The sequence below is a fragment of the Argiope bruennichi genome, chromosome 11, assembly GCF_947563725.1.
Source record: "Argiope bruennichi chromosome 11, qqArgBrue1.1, whole genome shotgun sequence".
Lineage (NCBI taxonomy): Eukaryota > Metazoa > Arthropoda > Arachnida > Araneae > Araneidae > Argiope > Argiope bruennichi.
The window spans coordinates 104,647,004-104,669,598 of record NC_079161.1 but is presented as its reverse complement, the minus strand read 5'-3'; the positions used below and the strand labels follow the sequence as shown (position 1 = coordinate 104,669,598).

The 22,595-nt window shown below is 30.8% G+C and overlaps 1 protein-coding gene across 1 annotated transcript in view; it reads right to left on the bottom strand.

The window, feature by feature from the left end:
• The window catches only part of LOC129956841 (uncharacterized), a 201,370-nt gene extending 181,030 nt beyond the window's left edge, over positions 1-20,340 (bottom strand). Inside the window, exon 1 of the mRNA XM_056068796.1 lies at positions 20,029-20,340. Within this exon, the coding sequence (XP_055924771.1) occupies positions 20,029-20,089 (61 nt within the window). The 5' untranslated portion in view covers positions 20,090-20,340. The remainder of the gene's footprint in view (positions 1-20,028) is intronic.
• Positions 20,341-22,595: the final 2,255 nt, after the last annotated feature.

Genomic DNA, 22,595 nt, shown 5'->3' with positions numbered 1-22,595 from the left:
TCTGTTATAAACGTAGCCTTTATTAATTCAAAATACATGCATTAATATTTATATTCAGTTAAATAAAATGATTATATAACAAGATATGACTAAGGTAACTATGTTTATTGTCACAAATCTAAGATGCTTCTAATCTCTAATAATTAATAACATTTAAAAATAGATTTATTGAATTTTATTAACTGGCATGTAAAACTTCAAGTTTTACTGCCCCTAGATTGCAATTCTTGTTTATTAATTTTGTGGCAACTCAGTACTTGGATTTTTTTTTATTAAATTTTAAGTGTATGCAAGATGCAGCGCTAATGTTAGGGAGAACAAGTCCAGGAATTGCTAAAACACTCTGGATTTGATTCCTCGCCTCAATATTCGAATCGTCCTACGTTGACATTCAGAAAATTTGACCATTATAATTTAAGCCTTCTAAGGGAAAATTTAAGAAATTCTCTGATTCTGAGATGTTCTCGTGTGCTCATTTAAAATGTGTGGCAAAATCTCTTAAAACGCCATCTGAAATTTTACAATGGAGTGTGTCCTGTTTTAGTCAATTTGCATGCTATCATGACTAGGGATTGCAATACCGGTATTTTGATACATTTGTACAATTTTGAAATACCGGTATTCACAATACCGGTTTTTTGGTATTTACAAAATTTTTAAAATTGTCTCCAGTATATTTTCAGTGATCGCGAACATAGAAAAATAGTACACGTTTTTGTTTTTATGTCTCCTTAACGGGCGAAATTAATTAGCCAATTAATGGCCTAATTAATTGCTTAAATCTAAATTAGCGAAACATGGATTATCCCCGAAAGAAGATATTGTATCCATAACGACTGATGGAGCAACTGTTATGAAAAAAGTTGGAAAGTTGATTGGTGCAAATCAGCAATTGTGCTATGCACATGGAATTCAATTAGGAGTAATAGATGTAATATACCAAAAAAAAAAAAAAGAAAGAACAGAAGAATCCAAATACTGTGGATATAAAAACTTTGGATTCCAACTTTCAAGAGAGTGAGCGTGACATTGACAATGCAGATAAAACCAATGTAATTGTTGAAGAAGATATTGCTAATGAGGATGAAATATTAACCCATCAAGAATTACTTCCTATTATTTATAAAGGTCGAAAAATTGCTAAGATATTTAAACGTTTCCCTATAAAAAATTATATATTACTAAAATTTATACTAACTGAAAATAAAACAGAATATATGTTAATATTAGATTATATAACACGTTAGAACAGTTTACTCCTAATGATGGAACGATTTTTGAAACTTAGAAATCCAATCCAAAAGGCAATAATGGACTTAAACCTGTAAATTAATGTTTCAGATAGTGAATTCGACTTAATATCCAGAACTATATCAGCTGTACTTCCAATAAAACTGACAATTGAAGCATTATGTAGGAGAGATTCTAATTTATTAACAGCTAATGCAACAATAAATTTCATGTTGCAGTCACTGAAAGAACAGCACACATCACTATCTGAAGAATTATATATTACATTAAAAAATCGCACAGTAGAAAGGCATAGCGAAATAGAAAATGTCTTACGGTATTTACATAATTATAATGATTTTAAAAATAAAAATGAAAAAGAAGAAAAAAAATAATCAATTCAAATCTGATTAAGTTTAGAGTAAATTTTTTTAACATTTTTTACCCACAAACGTATCACATTCAGAAGAATTCGGTTCAGTTATCGAAGATTATGATAACACTAATGTCGATAGTGAAAAGGAATTCTCTTGAACATAAATTAGAATTAGCAATAAATAAAAAGATTTCAACGAATCAAAATGCAATACAGAAATCAGCTATATCCAACGAGCAATCGATACGACGAGCAATCGATTTATTCGAAGAGGAGGGATTTAGAAGTTAATACTTGGAGAAAGTATATTACGCATTGCTAACAGTACTACCAACTAGTGTAGATGCCGAAAGAGCGTTTTCGACAGCTGGTAATTTTTAAACAAAATTACTTTTCAAGCTTAATGACAGTACAATTGATGCATTATGTTTTTCAAGATCACATTTCAAAAATTTGTAATAATACCACAGATTGAATAGTGATATTTACACTTTTTTTGTGATTTAAATAAATAAGATGTTCCTTTACTTTTTTTGTGATTCTTTATATACTTTTATAATTTATAAGTTAAAAATTATTTTTTGTGATATTTACGCTCTCTAATAAATCTGGCAAATATAAACAAAGAAACACCTGTGTTTTCTTTCTTTTTCTAAAATTTCCAATACCGGTATCCAGATCTAAAAAATACCGAATACCGGTATTGAAATTTTGGTTCGATATTGCAATCCCTGATCATGACATAGTAGAGGAAGCCAAGATTAATCTTATTTTGCAAATAATCCTAAATTTTGAAACAAAATTTCCTGGTGAATTTCTTGGACACGTCTAGTAATTCTCCTTTGTAAATCAACAACAGAGTTAGATTTGTTCTTATGGATGCGGTCTTTTAAATATGTCCACAGCCAGAGACCGAAAGGATTGAAAGCAAATGAACGGGATGGTATGCATTTCGGAAACATCTGCTAACTATATGATCCTCATTGAAATTTTGGGGAAGCAGTTATTTAACAAACTGAGCAGTGTTCTATTTTGAATAAATGTTGTTGAATTTAGGCAGCTTTTTTCTTGAAAAGCAGAAATTAGATTTTCTAGTATTTTATTGTAACTAATGCCTGTTACAGTATAGCGAAACGGCCCTGTTAGTATAAGATTTTCGAAAATAAATAAATGGACCAATAATAAAGTCCACAATCATACCTCACCAAAATGTGACAAACGTTAAATGCAAGTATTTTCGAAGAATAGCGTCAGGTAGGATGAGCCCCATATCCTACAATTCTGGGTATATACTGGAATATAATGAAATGCGTTTCATCAGTCCACAAAATCTTTCGAATCCATGATCGATTTTGGGCAAAATCGGTTCTTTGTTGTGGATCTCCTGGTTGCAAGGTGCTTCAAAATTTTAACTTTATACGGATAGCGTCGTAAAATTCAGCACAAGACTTTTTGCATGGTCAGTCGTGGTGTTGATAAAATCTTTGCTAATGCTTATATGTTGCTGACCCACTCACCCTGAATCAATTGCTTCTCTGATTTCTTCCACAACTTTCTCATTCACAGCACGTTGTGTAGTTTCCAGGAGCATCTCGATATCTCCTATAGCTTCAGATTTACTAATCATTTTCAAGTCACTCGCAGACATAGATCCTCTTTTTCAAACTTCTAAGATGACGATATTCTTTTAAAGCAGCAGTGTAATTGGCATTCTTCGGGTAAAACCTTTTAGACTGGCAATGCACATTCTGACTTTGACAAAGTAATGGCTGTATTTTAAAGACATTTCGTTATAAAAGTAATGTTTTTTTAAGTGACAGGATTTTGACATAATACAGGAAAAATAGTTTTGGTAACCGACACCACCATCTATCAAGAAAAAAAAAAAAAATTGAACTCCCTTTTTTTTAAAGCGAGTAACTCATTTCTCTCTCCATGCTCTAAATATATCAATTACTAAGTTTCTTCAAAATAATTCAAATAGCTTTTCTTCTAGAGTCTTTCAAACGCATTTTAATTATAATCACCCTACAATTCATAAAATTATCTTCAATATTCTTAAAATTTGTATTTATGCATTGTTATTTGTGTGAAAATTAAGCTCTAATTCCAATCTTTATGTTTTCGTTTGTTTTTAGCATAACTGAGTTTTAAAACTAAAATATATTTACAACACTCTGCTCTCTGTTGTATTAGAAGACATTTAAAGAGATAAAAAAAAAGATTAATGAATGAAAAAGCATCGTATATCTATTAAAATGTAGTGATCCATATCAAAGGCGATTAATTTAGTTTATTGAATATTTTTGAAATGTACTAAATTCCTTTCTACGACAATAAAAATTTTAATACAGTTAAAATAATTTTTCTAAAAAAATGTATATTTCACGAACGTTACTTTTAGGCATTACTATTGAGACTGCAGTTCTAAAAAAAAAGAAAAAAGGATACAAAATATTTGACAAATAAACGTGGATGAAACTGTAAACAAAAATAAAGTGATTTTGTTCGATTTTTATACAAAAATAAAAATTCTCTGATTTCTGACCCCTTTCCCTCATATATTGTCTGCAGTGAATAGTTTTAATGATGATCAAAAATTTATGGAGGTTTGATCATATTTACTGAAATTTTGTTTGACTGGAACATTCAAAATCCAATTTAGGATGTTTTACATTTGTAATAGGAAAAGTCTTCATCCAATTAATGTTCTTTCTTTATATTTGTTATAACAATAGTATTTTTATTACAATAGTATTCTTTATATTTTCAAAAAAAGTAGTTTCTTTTATAGAAATTTAAAAAAAGTAGCTAATAAACAAGAATTTTAGTTTTAAAAATTAAAATTATGCCCTCACATTGACAATATCCGATAAAACCATATTTTAAATTACAATTGTGCTTTTAAGTTCATTATAATAAGTGATCAATTCTTCAAAATGGGTGGTGGAAAAAATTATTCTTAGATGAAAACTATTCATAAAAACAGACTCTCAATAATCTGAAAGACAGTATCTTATGATTTTTCAGAAATAAAACGTTTATATTTGAAAAATCGTAATCCACATCTCATAACAATGTTATTTGTAATTTATTTTTCATTTTATTTCAGTTATTGTTTATTATTTATATCCATGATTTTTTACATAAGGCTTTAAAAATAATGAGATAAAATATTTTAAACTACTGATCAAGCATGAAGGGCAATGGTTTCTTGAAATTACTCTTTAGAATTCAATTTTTCACATCTTATTATTATAACAAATTCGCGAATGATTTTTATTAAAGAATCTTTTGCTTAAAATAACTTACTCATTAAACTTCCAATCAAAAGTGCTGATCCGAGGGAGCGAAACATCGTATTATTCTGTGTATCTTTCAGCTTTTGAAGAGACCTCCTTTTTATGAAAGCAAGAAAAAAAGCATAACAGCCTATAAGTCAAGATTTATAGAAACTGAAAGCAGTCGGTTTTAGAGAATCAAAACAGAGTTTTATTATATAAAAACTTATTGCCATTTCCGTTTGTTTAATTTATTTTGACGTGATACAATACTTTTAGCAGGCAAAGCGGTTGCTACAAGCAACTGCGATGCCGACATGCCAATCTTTGATATAGAAGGAATCCTGATCAACACAGGGTCGTTTGCATGGGCTTAGGATGAAAGAAAGGTGCCAGAAATACTCGAGTATCTGGCTTCAACCAAATTAATTCAGAAAACCATCTCAATTTGAAACTGCAATGTAATTTCCAAGTAAATATGTTTAGACAGATATTTTTCTGTTATGATTCATTAACTAATATGCTGCACTGCTTGTATGCATACAAAGGATGAGGGAAAATGTCGTTTGCATGATCCGTGTGTATTTTACCACACATGTAATCAGGATTCAAATCGTAAAAGCACTTTTATCTTAGTTAAGTTCAAATGAACTTTGTAATCAGGATTAACAAGGTTCGATTTATCATCACAGTTATTACTTGATAATTAAATAATTCATTGATAACAATTTAATTAAAGAATCAGCTATTCGTTATTTACAGAGCAATAATTCAGTTATTTGTTAGGAATTTATGCACCCCTGGTCTCATTTTAATAAAAGTTAAGTTTATTCTCGTTCATTTAAAGTAATATCCTTGTCCTTGCCTTATATTTTATCTTATTTTAAAAGATGAAATATATCATATTTCTGAAAATTTCAACTTGCGATTATTTGGTAAGTGACAGAGTTTCGCCACAGATGACTCCAGGGTCGAAAGATCCACTAACGAATCATATTTAGCCACTCCAATGTGAATTCTATAGCAAGTGATTCTTATTCAGTACCACACGTTCCTGCTTGATTATGTTCCAATAAAAGAGGATCGTTCATTTGAAAAATTTAGCTGAATAATAAAAAAAGAAAATATTAAACTGAAATAACTAACCTCACGGAGGGTTAGAATCTCAGCTCAGAATTTTTGTTTTCTTTCAGTAGATATTAGCATTACAATTATAAATAAGTATTGTTTACAAATGAAATTAGTTTATCATCTCTTTATTACGAAATTTCATTTGACTTTGAAATTACCTGTATAAGTCCTAATATATTTTAATTTACTTAGTAATTGCTTTAATACTTTCTACCGTATATGAAATAAATTCGCAAAAGAAAAGCCATAATGCTTATTCTAAATTTATAAATATAAAAAGAAAGAAAAAAATGACACTTTCAAGATACTTGTACCAACATGTAACACTCTTTCAATATATGTTCATATTAATTGTTTAGTCGAATTCAAACTTATAGTTGGCATTCTTGAAAGAACTTTCCCGGAGAGATGATGAGAGCCACTGTGGCCTAATGGTCAAGTGTAAGCTCCGAATCTGGATGATTCTCAGATTTGAAACCCGATCTCTCTAAGCATTCGTCTTACAGATGGGCCTTGTGTCTCTTGGATCCGTTTTGGTACATGCAGATCTTTTGCATGTTAGGTTAGATGTCCTCCCGTTAATTCAGCACTGAAATTTGAAGAGGGTTGCACTGGTTCAGGTATCGTCCTCTCCAAAGTTCAAAATTATGAGATCATACCAAAATAGCCCTCATGTTGTTTCAAAACGGGACAAAAACAAAATTCATCTAAACCGTGGCAATAAATATATTAAAGTGCAATTCTTAACTAAGCATGAATACGAACATTAAACTTTTGAATCGTCTTCAGAAGACAGCAGGGGCTGGCTCCTCCACATAGAGAAGATCGGAAAGAAATGTCTGGCCCACATCGTTAAAATTTATTTTTATCTTTCCCAAAGCATCCTCGGGTTATCAGATGGATTTTTCAACATCAAAGTTATGATCCTTCAAATTGCTCAATTAATAAAATTTCAAATAAAAATTCGATACGGGTTTTGCAGAAATATCGGCTAACAGATCATTTATTTAGTTGAAATAATTTGAATAATATCCCTTTTGTATCTCATCGCCAAATTTAAAATTATGAAACAGGTTTATAATCTCTAATGGTATCCTCACTGAATTGATTACAAAGGAGATAACATATTAACTTCTGATACAGCTTTCAAACGTCCTTAAACAAGCTTTTATTTTTTTGTCCATATGTTTATACGAATCTCATGAAATGTGATATCAGGAATTAAATTACTAAGCTCGGATTGGTATAGAGCCTTACACTGAAAACGACGTGTCATAAGCCAGATGTAATATTATTAGTTAATATAATAAAATAAAAAATGCATTTTAATAATAAAGAAGAATTCTCATAGTTCATGTTCATTAAAATCTGGGAAGATAGTACCTTCGATGATTTTTTATTTTTATTTTAAAGTAAGAATTGTTCAATAGACTTCTTTCAACAGAAAATTTACGTGTAAGTTTATCAAATCGTTTTGAAAAAGCCATGAAGATCATTTTCGATTCTGATATTTAAAAATTGAAATCCTGATCTAGAGAATCGGGTAATTCCTGAATGGAAAATCATATTACCCGAATACTACGAAGTAAAAAATGTCACATAAATGCATTTACTTAAAAGAAAGCCTCTTATTTGAAGTATCAACACTTCGCAACATCTGTTGTATCGCTTTCTTGCGATCTCAGTGTCAGCTACGAATTGATAAAATAGAGAAAAGACCTGTACGATGCAATCCGGCAGTGTAAACAAAAACAACCTTGGGCGGTGGCATCCTTATTGCGAAGATAAAGTAATTTATGGAGCTTAGCTTGCGCAAATTTGCCAAGTCGTACCTCTTCTTTAGGAAGCGTGAGAGACTACCTTGAAAAAAAAAATGCAATTTTCCTTTTGAAAATATAAAAAAAAAGGAAAAAAAGAAGTAGAAGAAAAACTTCTGTAAGAAATCAAGCAAAATGAAATTGTAATGTTTTTCAAATGATTATCAGCAAAAATTCCAGGCGAATACCAAAAGCTGTCTACAATAAAATAACAATAATAATGTTAATTACAATTGTTATTTTAATTGTAGATCCCATGAATATAAACTGCAAAAAATAAAATTTCGAAATTAATTTAATGTAATTGTACAGTCGGAAAGCTTAAAAAATGTTACTTTCATTAGAAAATTCTTTCTTTTGAGTTATAATAAATTCACCGGTTTCTAATTTTTAAATATCTGATGCCCGATATTTTACTGCCCTAATTCGTCAATAATAATGTTATCAAAATTACGGTTAATGATTTTTTTTCAAAATTTTGTCTTTGTTTTTAGTTACTCATAATGCATTATTATATATTTGATCTTTATATGATATAAAAGGATATAATGAACTATTGGGAGTATAATAAGATAATTCGGGACTTATTGTTTAGCATGCCTTTCATTAATGACTCCTTCAAAATTGTAGTACAGCTGAAAAATTCTTTTCGAGTCTTATTTTAATTTTATATATATATCCCGCTTTTAAGCAACTTGAAGATTGTTTAGGATTATAGATCTCAAAATAGTGAAATGTGATCAGATGATGAGGATATAATCTGATCTACATTTTACTTTGAAATTTCCGCTTCACGTTCAATGAGATTCCGTGCCGCACAAGTAGACTATTTGATCTCAAGGAATTTAACATGTAACAGATCAGTTAACATAGCGGTTTTTTGGTAGAATTGAATTTCAAACCAGGAATTCTTTGAAAACAAGATCTTAGCATCACAGAGTTCTCTAAATTTTAGTCATATTGAGAGTCCCATGCATTGGAATGATAATTTAAATCCACTAAGTAAATGATTGTGTAACTGTGGTTGAGAGTTGTGTTTGTGTAACAGAGACGTCTTAACAATGTGATATTGACGATGAACGTGTCATTGAATCAGGCTTGAATTCTTCACAAGTTTAAAGAGCTGGATACGTTCATGCTGTAACTAATTCACTTTCTGAACTCAAGCACAGGAAATAGTACTAAAAATATTCAAGAATGATAAAAAAATAAAATAAAATGGAAATATATGGAATATAGAAATCTTTTTAATGTAATTTTTAGAATAATGCGATGGAACTTCATTACCCGATAACATTCAGTAAGATGGGTTTTTTTTTTGCTTTTTTTTTACACTAGTCACGGTTATTGATTTTGTGTTTATCGGAGATCATGAAAAAATATCAAACCAACATCTTGTTATACATAAAAATTCTGAATTTCTAAGTGTTGAATAACCAGCAATGAACTACATCTGCCTTTTCTGACATATCTAACGACCAGTTCCAAGATCAAAAGGATATGGAAATTGAATACGAAATAAAAGCTGTAAGAATTCCAAATACTGAAACTATTGCTTTAAGATGAATGGGAGCGAAATATATTTACTGAAATGATATATACAAATATATATAAAGTTTCTCCAAAACCTCTCGATAAGGTCGCGAATGCATTTGAATGGCCTTGGCAAACAGTAATTAGGAAATATAGATCACTGGCATGAATCACGCATTTTTATGAAATTACCTAATGAAAATGTATTTTGGGTATCATTTTATCGATTGATGAAAACCGAAATTTGATGTGAAACCACATCTACATTCGGAAGACCACATACCAAATTTTATTTATTTAAATTGCTTTTTTCAATTATTGCATTTACATCTACACGAAAGAATAGAATGACAGACGGTCTTTCTTTCACAAATTTCTTTCAAAGTTTGTAAAAAATCGACACATTAGGTACTAAATCTAAGTACAAAATTTTAATTATTTATCTCTTTAAATTTCATAGTTTTCGAATTCACTTGTATTCCATTTGCCTGGTAACTATCCCAGATTCCGCTGAATGGTTTTTGTTCAACATTTGAGTTTTTAAAAAATCTACAAATTTTGTCTAATGTGTTTTGCCAACAATGTATTCTTCGAACTCGAAGAGGTCTGAGGCGTGGAAGTTCGTCGAAATTTCAAGTTCGAATTTTCGATGATTGCAGTATTTACTTTATACTTCGCATACGAAGAAGTAAAGAATTACTTAAATCAAATGCTAATATCATGAGCAATGGAGAAATCCTTTTGATGGGTATTCTTATGGGTTCAAATAATTACATGGGTATACAAAGCTACGCTTAATAAAATCTGAATATTCAATATATTACACCATTAGAAGAAGTAATGTTCATATTTTTGTTGTTGTTAATTCTAATACTCATATTTTGATCCAGATTTCCATCTGCATTCTGATAAAAAAGTAGATCCCCCTCCTTCACAAAATAGTAGACAGAACAAAATGCTCAAAACCATATCAGCATACGCACAATAATTTGAGATGTCATTGTTTTGGCAATAATTATTTTTCAAAGTTAAAAATATATATATTAGAGATATTTAAATTGAATTGAGAAAAAGAGCGCGTAATGATTGCTGTGTATGATGAATGCTGTTTGCTCCTTGAACTATGAAATGAATTATCATTTCATTCAATTATAAGATGCAATATTAAATCTGCATTTTGTGGTATAAGTTAAAAAAATAATCAGGAAAGTTGTGATGAATTTCTTCAATAAGAACAATGCTTTTGCTGAATTACTGTCTGTAAAGTCGCCGGAAGTGTCAACAATGTTAGATGCTCAAGAAATTTGTATGTTGCATCACTATTAAATACTGTAAACAACTCTTGATGTTTTTCAATTGAAAAGAAGAAGGAAAAAAAAAACCGGAACCATTGAGCACATAATACCAGTTAATATCCTGTTATTTCAGCTCGTAAAGTGAGCTGTACTCTAAATATTCATTTGAAAACGTTGCCTAGAAATATATTTTGAATTTCTATCACAGAAAATCTGAGGCCGAAGAAAAAATCATAATTCCCTCTGTATATGGAAGAATATTCTAGATACATAAAAAAGTTGTCAGGTACCAGCGTCTTGTGAATGTAAAAGATAGTGATCAAAACAGACTATAGAGAACCATTGTCCTTAAATTAAACCATAATGAAATATTTTGATTTTTTATCATAAGCATAAATGACGAGTTATTTTTCTGTCTCCCCGTCTGTTGGTGTATAATTTTATCTATTGGATAAAATATTTTAGTTGTCTGTTTTCAATTGTTACTTATAGTGAAATGAGCATGGATTTGGTATTCCAAATGACACAAAAATATAGTTTAAATATTTTTATAAGCTTTTCTTAATTACAGATTAACGCCGCATACCGGAATCCAATCACGCCGACGATTGAAAGAGCCCGGACTTCGCCACATATCTAAAATTTCTATGATAAGAATATCTGCCAATTTCTATTCTAAGATGACATACCAAAGTGGTGTGGTAACATTTTCTGTATCATCGTATTCAGTCATCATTCAAAAAAGTTTTTCCAGAATCAGTCATTCGTCCACACCTCGAGGCTGAGTTTCTATGATTACAATACTTTCTCCTCCTGTATATCGGATTTATTTTAAAAGGTTGTTTAAATTGTATAGGTGCCGTAAGTTGAGTTTGGGAACTATATTGTACATTATTTTGCTTAAATTATTGCTCATATTGTAAGATTTTATCTGGAGTGATACTATTAAATGAACGAAATATATGATACTGTCAAATATCGAAATATAGTGTCAACTTATAGGAATATAGAAATTTTCAAATATCACGCGTATTTTTCGAATAAGAGCAGTGAAACAATTCCGATTTACTTAGGTTAGGTTTGGTGGACGCATATTGCAGATAAAAAGCAATTCAAATAAGGGGAAAACATGGATAACTGAATACCCCTAGATAAGATATTCTCGCATGAGATGAAGAATAAGCTCAGAAGAAAATAACTGAAATTGAGGGACCGAGGACATAAATATGAGTATTTCTTTTTAAGGAAAAAGCAATCTTGCTGGCATTTCTAATTATTAGATAATGAGTGATAAGAAAGCGGAAATATCAGGATCTGTAAGTTTTTTTGAGAAAAACAACCGGGCTCATTTGTTCAACCCAGCATTCGAGAGTTATGTGAGTTTCATATTCTAAGGAAGAATTTTTTTCCCAATATTTGAAATAGATACAAAATTCACCATCAATAAAAATTTGTTCAAATATTTCAATACGATTTAGAATGCATTAGGATATCATTTAATATGATGATGAAAATGTGGATTGCAAAAGATTTATTTGAGCATCAAAATGTGTTGTTTAAATTTCTAAATATTTTATTGCAAATACAAATTTCAAGTAAATTTTGAAAATAAGATTTACTATTATAAACGTTTATTACTTTCTCGTCTTTTAAAATGTAATTTAAATATTTTAATTAATTTTGTTTCTATCCTTCGAACTATATAAAACCGAATCTTAAACTGCATTAACATTGCATGAAAGCCAGGTCAAGTCCGAAATTAACAGAAATAATAATAATACAAAAAGAGACAACTTTCGATTAGGGGGAATAAAAATGAAAGGGGAAATCTCTTTTTCACCGAAATAATTTAAGTAAACAATTATATCAGATGTGTTTACTTCTAAACTCAACAGTTCATTTTGTTTAAATCTGTACTTGAACAACTTGTCACTATTTTTTTAGTTTTTCATTCGACATTTTTTTTTAAATATAAATGCTAATTCATTTTCCTTCAATATACGAACAAAACACTTCTAAAAGTACTCATCTAAACAAACATAGGATTTAATTTTTCATTGCTCGCCTTTGCATACGAATCTGATTCCTCAACGTATAATTTAAACACTGTCATCACTGATGCCACATCTTATGAAACATGCCCTCGCCTGACCATGACTCCTTTGCAGTTGAGACGTCCACGTAATAGTCTCATCGCGCACTTGACCTTGACTGACTAATTTGATTCTCAAGTTGAAATGCACTGAAAATGAAAGTTTTGGGAGTAAAACCACAAGTTTGAAACTGGTAGCTCTCTTTCCTTTTCTTTTATCTTTTTTTTTTGTATACAATCATTAAGTGAAAGTAATTAGCGCGATGAGTATATGATGTCATCGAAAAATGGAACTGGTATTTAAAAAAGAGAGTCTGCGACGTCTGATAACTTAAATTAAATCTATTTTCCATTCTGAAATTTGTTTTTCTCAGTTTCACAAAGCATTTTTATTTCAAGGATTTTAAAAATGCTTTTCATCGGCTTTTATTTTAGATAACATTTAAAGTACTTAGAACTTCGATAATCGCATTCATTTAGTTTCTATCACGCGTTTAAAATTAGAAGAAAATTAAGATGTTTATAAATTCTCTTTCACAAACAATGTGCCTGCTACAAATAGAGTTTCTTATTATATTGCTTTAAAAATAATCTCTTATTTAAAAAAAAATAAAACTTATTAGGAATAGAACCAAGGAAGAGACTTTCAACTCTGCTTTGTTATGGAAAGAAAGCATTCGACATACCTGCACATGAAGTTGATGTTTCTACTTACTTCCTGATAGTGAAAGTTATGCTAAAAGAGGAGAGTAAAAAGAAAGAATTGTAACAGTTAAAGAACTATATTTCTAGATTTTGATGAATTTCTCTGAATCCATACATATTTTTAGAATTATATTTATCTATCAGCTTGCGACACTACTAGTTAACGGGAGAAATTCGGAATGTGATCCAACACATCAATAGTAAAATACTAATAGCCCATTGGTCAACTACCTTAACAGGATGCCTGCGCATGTGCAAGTAAACACGAGGAATCAAGAACTGAATGAGCCGGATGAATAAAATTTAAGATTTTATTAATATAATGGGGATTTGTACCAAATACTCAACCAAATCGATCGACTGTCCGTCTATCTTTAATACGACGACTCAGAAACACAAGCTAGAGAACTATATCTCGTTATAGGAAGCTAAAACTGTTGCGTGTAGAAATATGTCGAAGAGAAAAGGCACAAAAGACATAGTCGATTACCTTCAATTTGTGATAAACTAAACACAAAATGAGCCATGTGTTTAAAACGAAGGGAAGAACATTTCATTTGGTTAAAGACTTGCATCTTGTCTTTGACGCAAATAAAAGATTGGTGTCCAATCATAATAAACTTCTTGATAAATCACGAACATTTCAAATAAATGTCCTTAAAGAACAATCGTATGAAAAAATGATTCATCAAAACAATTTTAAACCAATTTTTCGTTCTTACCACAAAAATGCAAAAAATTCCGAGAGATTAATTACAAAAAAAAAAAAAAAAAAAAAAAAATGAGATGCATTTTTTTTGTTGTGAAAAATAATTTTAAAGAAATAAATTAAGGTTAAACAAAACATCAAAATATAAAATTTAGAATGCATTGTTTTGGCAGCAGTAGCGGTTTCAACTTAAAAAAAATAGAATTAGACGATACAATAAGAATCTTTCAATACATCAGACCAGAGAACTGCTAAATTAACGAAAGCGCTATTAAGTGAGAGTTCATTTAAAAAGCTCCTTTTGGCAGCAAACTCATTTTAATTGCACAGAGTATACAAAATTATATCTAAAATTATTTATACTTTTGAAAGGAAAGATTTTATGAGAGTATATCTGTGACTCCAGTCAAATCTAGTGCATTTATAGCTCTGAAATTCGCGTACAGTCCCTCGTAGTGATGTTTCAAAGCACTGAATTAAATGCAGAATTTGTTTATTTATTGTTCGAGTTTCTTTGGATAATTTTTTTGCATGTATTTGCTATAGTATAATTTCTCATGATTGTAGAAAAAAATACGTGGATCTTAGAAGACAGCAAACATTTGAAATTTAAGAAATTGCTTCCCCACTAGTGTATCACTTTGAATTTTGCTAAATTTTTAAATATTAGTCACACTTTCCAAAAAATTTTAAAACTTGAAATTTACATTTCATGAAACTGAGATTCTAATTCAATAATTATTTCAAACAAATTTTAGGAGATTATTCGAACATTTATCTCTTATTTAGAAAAGAACTATCAACATATCCTTATTGTTTATTTTTAGTTCATTATTATCCATATGAGTTCAAAGAGTTTTATTTTTTTTTATCACTTAAGCGAATTCGCGGGAAGCAGTTTTATTTCTTCACAGATTTGTCAAGAGGTTAATTTAAAAACCATGAAGATTATATTATATGCATATAAGCTTCATGGCTTTTAATTACATTCATGTCCAAAATTAAGGTCACAAAAGTGTTTTTCAAAGTAATTCTAAATAGCTACCAGTAAAATTTAAACAAATTATATTTTATATATTGTGAAGGACCGGCAACATGATATTAACCTTTGTTGTGGGAAAAAATGTTGTTTAGCATTAGTTTTTGAGGAATTACTGAAATTAGACCGTTTAGGCATCTGGGATTTTTGCCTGCAATTTTGTGAATATTGAATTAAAAAAGAAAATTTAACATGTTCCCAATGAGAATAAGTTCTCATAATCATTTAGACGATTAATTGAGTTGGAGAGCCGTTGGCAGGCTTGAAGTTGGGCAGTCTCAAGTGGAGGTGGCTCAATGATTACACCGAAAGTGGTATCTTGGTTGTGGAATCAATTCCAAACAAGTGGCACTGTAACCAGAAAGGCCGGCCAAGGCCGTCACAGAACAAAGACGCCTGCACAGGATCTCTATTTGGCATTAAACGCACGACGACATAGGCTGACAACGGCTCCTCAACTTGCTCTTGACCTTGCTGCTGCATCTGGAATAAGAATTTCCAGACAAACAGTATACAGACGTCTAGCAGAGAGGGTCCTTTATGCCAGGCGACCATTTGAGTGCGTCCCTTTGACTGCATTCAACAGAAAAGCCCGGTTCTTGTGGTGCCTAACACAGCCGTCCTGGGCACAGCAAGAATAGGGGCGTGTTCTTTTCAATGATGAGTCGAGATTTGCCACATAGAGTGACACTCGTTGAATCTTCATCTGGAGAGAGTGAGGAGCTCGCTACCATCCCTCCTACGTAAAAGAAATCGACAGATTTGATGGCAGAGGAATCCTTGTCTGGGGTGGCATAATGTTGGACAGTTGTACACCACTGCACACCTTCGATGCGGGTACTTTCAATGCACATCTCTATAGAGATGAGATCCTTGAAGCCTATGTAAGGTTGTTTCGGGGGGCTTTTGGCCCAGACTTCATATTTATGGACGAAAACGCGCATCCACACAGAGCCCAGATCGTTGATGATTTTCCTGAGGAAGAGGATATTCGACGTATGGACTGGCTCTCGAGGTCTCCGAATCACAATCCTATTGAACATGTTTGGGATGGTCTCGGAAGAGCCATTGCACTGCGTAACCCCCCTCCTAATACCTTCCAAGAGTTAAAAGCCGTGATTTTGGAAGAATGGGCTTTGTTGCCCCAAGCATTTATTCACACCCTCATAAACAGTATGAAAGCTCGTTTTGAAGCCTGTATAGCAGCGCACGGTGGTCACGCTCCATATTAGACAGGCTTTTCCCGAGATAAATGCTTTATCTCTTATTCATAGTGTAACACTTTTTAATATACCCTGTTTCTTAAATCCCAATTAAAATCTTTTCCATGTTGATATGTGTCTACATTCTTTCTTCCATTATAGTGTACCTCTGTGCCAAATTTCGTGGCAACACAGTGACTAGTTTTTCATCTTTCTCAGATTTTATGTTTGTGACCTTAATTTTGGACATGAGTGTATTTTACGCTTAGGAGAGCATAAAACTGTATGAAATTTATTAATTGCCGTTTCGCAACAATTCATAAATTGGATTGTTTACAATCCAACAAAGATTATAAGTTTGAATGGGTGGAACGTCTTTTTTTTGAATAAGGTAGCTCGAACAAAATAAATTTAGGTCGTGTCGCTTCGTTTTTAAATTGAATTTAAAGCCAGGATTCATTATAATATAATTGCGAAATTTAGTTTCAACAAATCACAAAGTAACATTTCAGACGCAAATAATAATAAATTGTTACTGTAATGTAGCGATGTATCATATTTTACCGGTTCATTAAAGCAAACTGATTCATCACACTGGTCTCAACCATTCCATTTGATTAAAATTTAATTTCATGCATTTCAAATAGTTTAAACTGCAAAATGAAATATTTTCTTACACTTGAAATATTCACATTAGTTGTAGAGGAAACGGTTGCTTCGCATCTCTAAAATACGGAATTAGTATTTAATTTTATACAGTACATTTATCTGAAACAACAAAGTAAGCAAATTCATCTATTTTGTTATAAATTCTGGGTTCTGATTCTTTTCATTGTGTTGTTTTAATGAAATATATGTATGCAGGGTATCTCAAAAAAGTGGAGCAAGGTCGCCCAAGAATTGCGCCTAGACATACAATTCCTAAGTTTCATCACATGTGATGATTCAATGTATGAAAACACTTTAGCTTCTGTAGAGTTTGATAACAAAAAAGATTACAAAAACTAAATTTTGTTTTGGCCCGGTAGTAAAGATAAGACTTTCATTCAATGGTTGCGGGGTGGTCGTCTGTGGACAAGAAGAAGCATTGAAAAGACTAAAAAAATCTTTATCTTGTCTTCATTTATGCAGAACAAAGTTTCACGTTTTCATTTACAAAATTTGTTTATAAATGAAAAGATAAGTTTTGGACTTAAACCATTTTTTTATATTTCAGATTGGAGCATGAATGAGTCTTTCCTTTTCAATCTCTGGTTATCATCATATGATATTATGTTAATATCGCAGCATATTTTGTCTCATTCTTGCAACTTTTTAAAATATCATGGTCTGTAGTTCTAGTCATTAAGGGCGACTCTGCCTTGCCTCCCTTTAATGAAATAAAAGAGATAGAATAAAGAAAATAGATTCATGCAGTAGAAATTTCGGGAGTCTCCGTAAGAAAGTGTGTTTTCAACCATGTTTCACCGCAAGGGACCGATTTTTTTGCTAACAATCTCATACTTTCGTACGTTTTAATTCCTTTTTATGAGTAAAACGGGTTTTTTTATATATTTTTTAAAAGACAGTAAATTCTTCTTCTACTGATATTAAATTGAATAATATACCTTTTTTGTGAGCTTTCATCAAAATTTCAGTCTAATACAGAATAAATACCAATCATTGAATGGAACAGATAAAGGAGTAATAATTATAAAATTATTTCATTTCTTTGTTTAATTTTTATTTAGAGAATTGTAATCTTCGGATTGCATATGACTCTATTTCCAGTTCATTCCTTGTTTTGGCTCTCTACAACATAATCGTTAGTAGCATAGATCGCCAGATCTGAAGCTACTAAATTTGGTACAATTATAATTTGGAAGTATGGAAAATACACCTGGAAAAAAATATTTTTAAGCATTTTAATTTCGAAAAAGGAACGAAAATGAATGAAAAGTCAATGAAAGATTATACAAAACTTTGGAGTTTTTTACCGAAAACTTCCTGAAATATTATTATATATATACCATTTTTACACTACCATAAAGAGCAAGAGAAAACCCTTATAATGATACTAATTAAATTACTGTCAAATATTTCGTCTAATTTTAATTACTTTCAAAGACAAAAGTTTCAAAATTTACTATACTACTTTCTATTGTCGCAATGGAATTCAAACGATTTTGATTATTTATATAAATACGCATTTGTTTTTCGGATAAGAAAGCTAAAATAATATCCTAACGAATTTTATTCTTAAAAAAAAAACATTTCATCTATCTTGCAATAAAATATGGAAAAAAAATTCTCTAGGATGCTAAGTGTATTTCAGAGATAAGAGTTATAGTAACTAGCTCATAATTAATAATTTTTATCAATATTTTTAATTAAGATTATTCAGCAGTTGCGAAGTCAAAAAGCGATTAAACTTATATATTGTTGGATCTGAAATTTAATGATCAATTTTAATATTAATGCCCTCATTTCGGATTATTCATGTGATTGATAGGGATATTTGCAAATCTTCCAAAAACGGGGATTAAATATATAATCACAATTTGAAGATTAAAATTTCCTTATTAAGTAAATTATAAATATTATACATTATTCAAGTCATACATTATACATGAACATAATAAATATTACTATAAAATAGCTTGCTGCAATGGGTGGTTAATCGGAAATAGAACCAATTTGCATTAAAGGCATTTGTGTATAAAGAATTTGGTTTATGGTCTGAAATAACTAATTTTATATATGAATTAGTACAATAAACTTCAAAGAATAAATTTCGCGATTTTCAGTGTCTTCCTTGTAAAAGAAATGCTTAATTTTAAAAAGATTAAAATGTTACATAGATATAAAATATTGTCTAGAATATATAAAATAAGATTTTGGTAATTTCATGGTGAAAAAAAAAACTGAACAAAGAGACATGTGAGAAAAAAGTAATACTCTGTTACACCTTTTTAATTTTTTAGCTCCATTTTCTCTTCGAGAAACATCTGAGAAAGGAATGAACAACTTAATAATTTATCAAATATGATGGTGGGGTAATATCTGAGTTCAATTTTGTATATTTTGCTCTTTTATTTGAAATCAATTAGTATCAGCTTTTGATAATTTTAGCCATGATCACAATTTTAAAAATAAAGAATAATAAAGTTTTAGTTCCAATCACTTTAGATTAACAAACAATAATTGCTTTATAATCAATACAAATATGAAAACAAATGTGCGGAATTTTGCTAATCGAATAAATTTCAAATTTACTCAAATTAATAAAATAAATAAAATTAAATAGGAGTATTTGTCGTTGTTGAAATTAGCTAAGTAGTTACTGGTAGTAAAATAGAAGAAGTTATATAGTTTAGTTATAACCATTTACTTATTTTAGAGAAGTTTAAAAACCATATATAACATAGAGCGGTAAGAGGCGAACAAATTCACGTTCATTTGTCCCTTTGAACATTTGTGCTTCAGATTCCATAAAGTAAATATGATTTCTAACAAGTATGTGATCACATGGTACTTTAAGGTAATCATAATACATGAAAACTATAAATATTTACGAAGCTTTTGAACGAAATCCGAAACAGTAAGCGATCCCGTTTTCTACGAAAAGTTTCCACATACCTTTCAGCAAAGTGCCGACAAGAAGCACAGCTACTTGCAAATTTCGTTTCATCCTCGTCATAAACTCACTCAAGTCAGTCTGTGGATTTTTCAGAACCGAACTGAAAAACACGACTTAATGTAATCCTTGTGTCATCAAACAACTCCCGATGTGACAGTCTTTGCGATTCTCAAAAAGGTCCTGTCGCACTCACCCTTCTCTTTAAGTAGCCCTTACAAGCGTTGATAAAGAAAATTCTTCCTCTACCTTATCTTATCTCATTGCGGACACTGCCATAGGTATTCATATCTCTTCCATTCCAGACTGTTTTGATGTGTTCGCATACTTTCCGAAGTGGGGGTCGAATATTGGAGACCCACTATTCCCCATTTAGAATATGGTATTAGTGATATTGAGGGGATAACAGAAGCACGAAGTTCTTCCTCGCACAATAGCTGGTGAGAGCCCGGTCTTATACCACCCACAATGAAAGGGATTTGAAAATAAACAATCAACCGGTTTACAGAGCGAGCGTTAGTCAACGAGACGTGTTTTTCAATGGAGAGGAAAAAAAAACTGTTTTCTTACTCGGTGTTTTGATTATTTGTTGTTTGCTTGGGACTGGACGACTCAGAGATTTGATTTTGGAGGTGCGCTTAGAGAGGATAATCAAAATTGCGATGAGATTAGGTAATGCATTTTAGTTGTAGGGAGATGGAAATTCTGGTAGCGTCACCTTGTAAAGAATTTTACTTAATTATTCTAGGTTTTTCTTTTCTTTTGAAAGAGGGAGTTGAAGCGTCTATTCTTCTGGGAGTGTTGAATTTTTGAGAATACTTTGTTTCTAGGGCCAGAAGAAGCTTTGAAAAACCTTAATTGCCTGATTTCAAGAGCAATGTCATGTTTTTATTTGAGTCATAAGTAATTAGCATTTTCCTTTTGAGAGATAGATGAATTTTTTTTTCCAATTTCTTTTTAATTAGATATTTAATTTATGCGCACATATTTTTTTAAAAAGTAAATCCGGAAAATAAAACAATTCTAAAAATATCTCATTCGAACTAAATATATAGCTTCGATGTGTATATTAATAAAAATATTATACCAGGTTTCATATTTGAACAGGATTTTCTTAATTTTCGAATCACATATCGACAACAAAAAGAGTTATCCCAATATATGCATCACAAACTTCGCTAGAAAATTCAACAAAAAAATTAATTAAATTAAATGTAAAAAGGATTTTCAGCATCCAAGCACATAATGGAGACAAAAAGGAATGTTTTCTTACATTAAATTACATTTCTTAGATACATTTAAAAAAAAACTCGTTTCGACTTGTTAGTTCCTCTTATCAAGCACTATTTCTAATAATAAGTGCTACTGTTCTGGGAAGAACAATGAACATAGACCTACACCATATACGGCTGAGAGACTTCAGATACGTGGGAATGTGTAACTTAAAGCCATTTATTTTGAATTAAAATTGACTTTATTAAAAATCCAGCAAGTTTTACCCCTTTTTGTTGACCAAGTTCAGAAGTTTTTCAAAAAAAAATAATTATGTATTAAAAAAAAAAAATCTTATTCCTCTCAATGAAATAATTTTTTGAATCGAACCAATTTAGCTGTCATGCAATTTCCCTTAAATTGTGGCAAATATTAAAAAAGTATTTTCCTGCAAACTTAGCAATTCTACAAGGGGTGTTCAAATGAAAAGGTACGAAACGTCGTAACAATGTAACCATTAACATATTTGCCTATTCCGCTATGGGAGAACGTAGTGAGACATCTGGGGATGCGATTGGAGTCTCCGGCGTAGATCTGAGCATGTGCAGGCGTCCGCATGCGCAGGAGAGAGCAGAGGCTCTTATAACGAGCGCCATCCAATTGACGCTATTTGTTGAATTCTCGAGTACAGAAGAACCATCAACTTTGATGTGTACTGTAAGACACTCGAAGACTACGCAGGTCCATCAAGAACAAATGATTGGGGCTACTCATGGAGGGTGTGGTTCTGCTCCATGATAACGCGCGTCCACACGTCTCCAAGGGGTAGCGTTAACCGGAGGACGCATTGGAGGATCAAGCCAGGTTCCAATTAGTGTCTGTAGGTGGTGCTAGCAGTCTGAAGCCGTCTATAGGCGCTAACAAGAACTTTCCCAATTCCAGGACTAGCTATAACAGCGGTTATAAGATTTGGCAAATAAGCATATTTGTGGCGAATTATGTCAATCTTTTTCATTTCCTATTCCACGATTTTGTTTTTCATCTTATTCCGCTAAAACTTTGAATCAGCAAACTATTTCGTTTCTTTTACTCTTTCTGAAACTTAATCGTTTCTTTTACACTCTTTCAGAAATTCATCTGATAATATTTTTTAATTTTAAATTAAATTTGATGTAAATAAATTTTTTATTATTATTAAAATGAATTTATTTATTAAGAATGTTTTGAAGTCATTCGCTAAAAATTATTATTTATTAAATAACTATATATATACATAAAATATAAATGCATTTATTATTATTTTTTATTTATTTTATTATTGTATAATTATTTTTCACTTGAAAGAAAACGTTTCCAA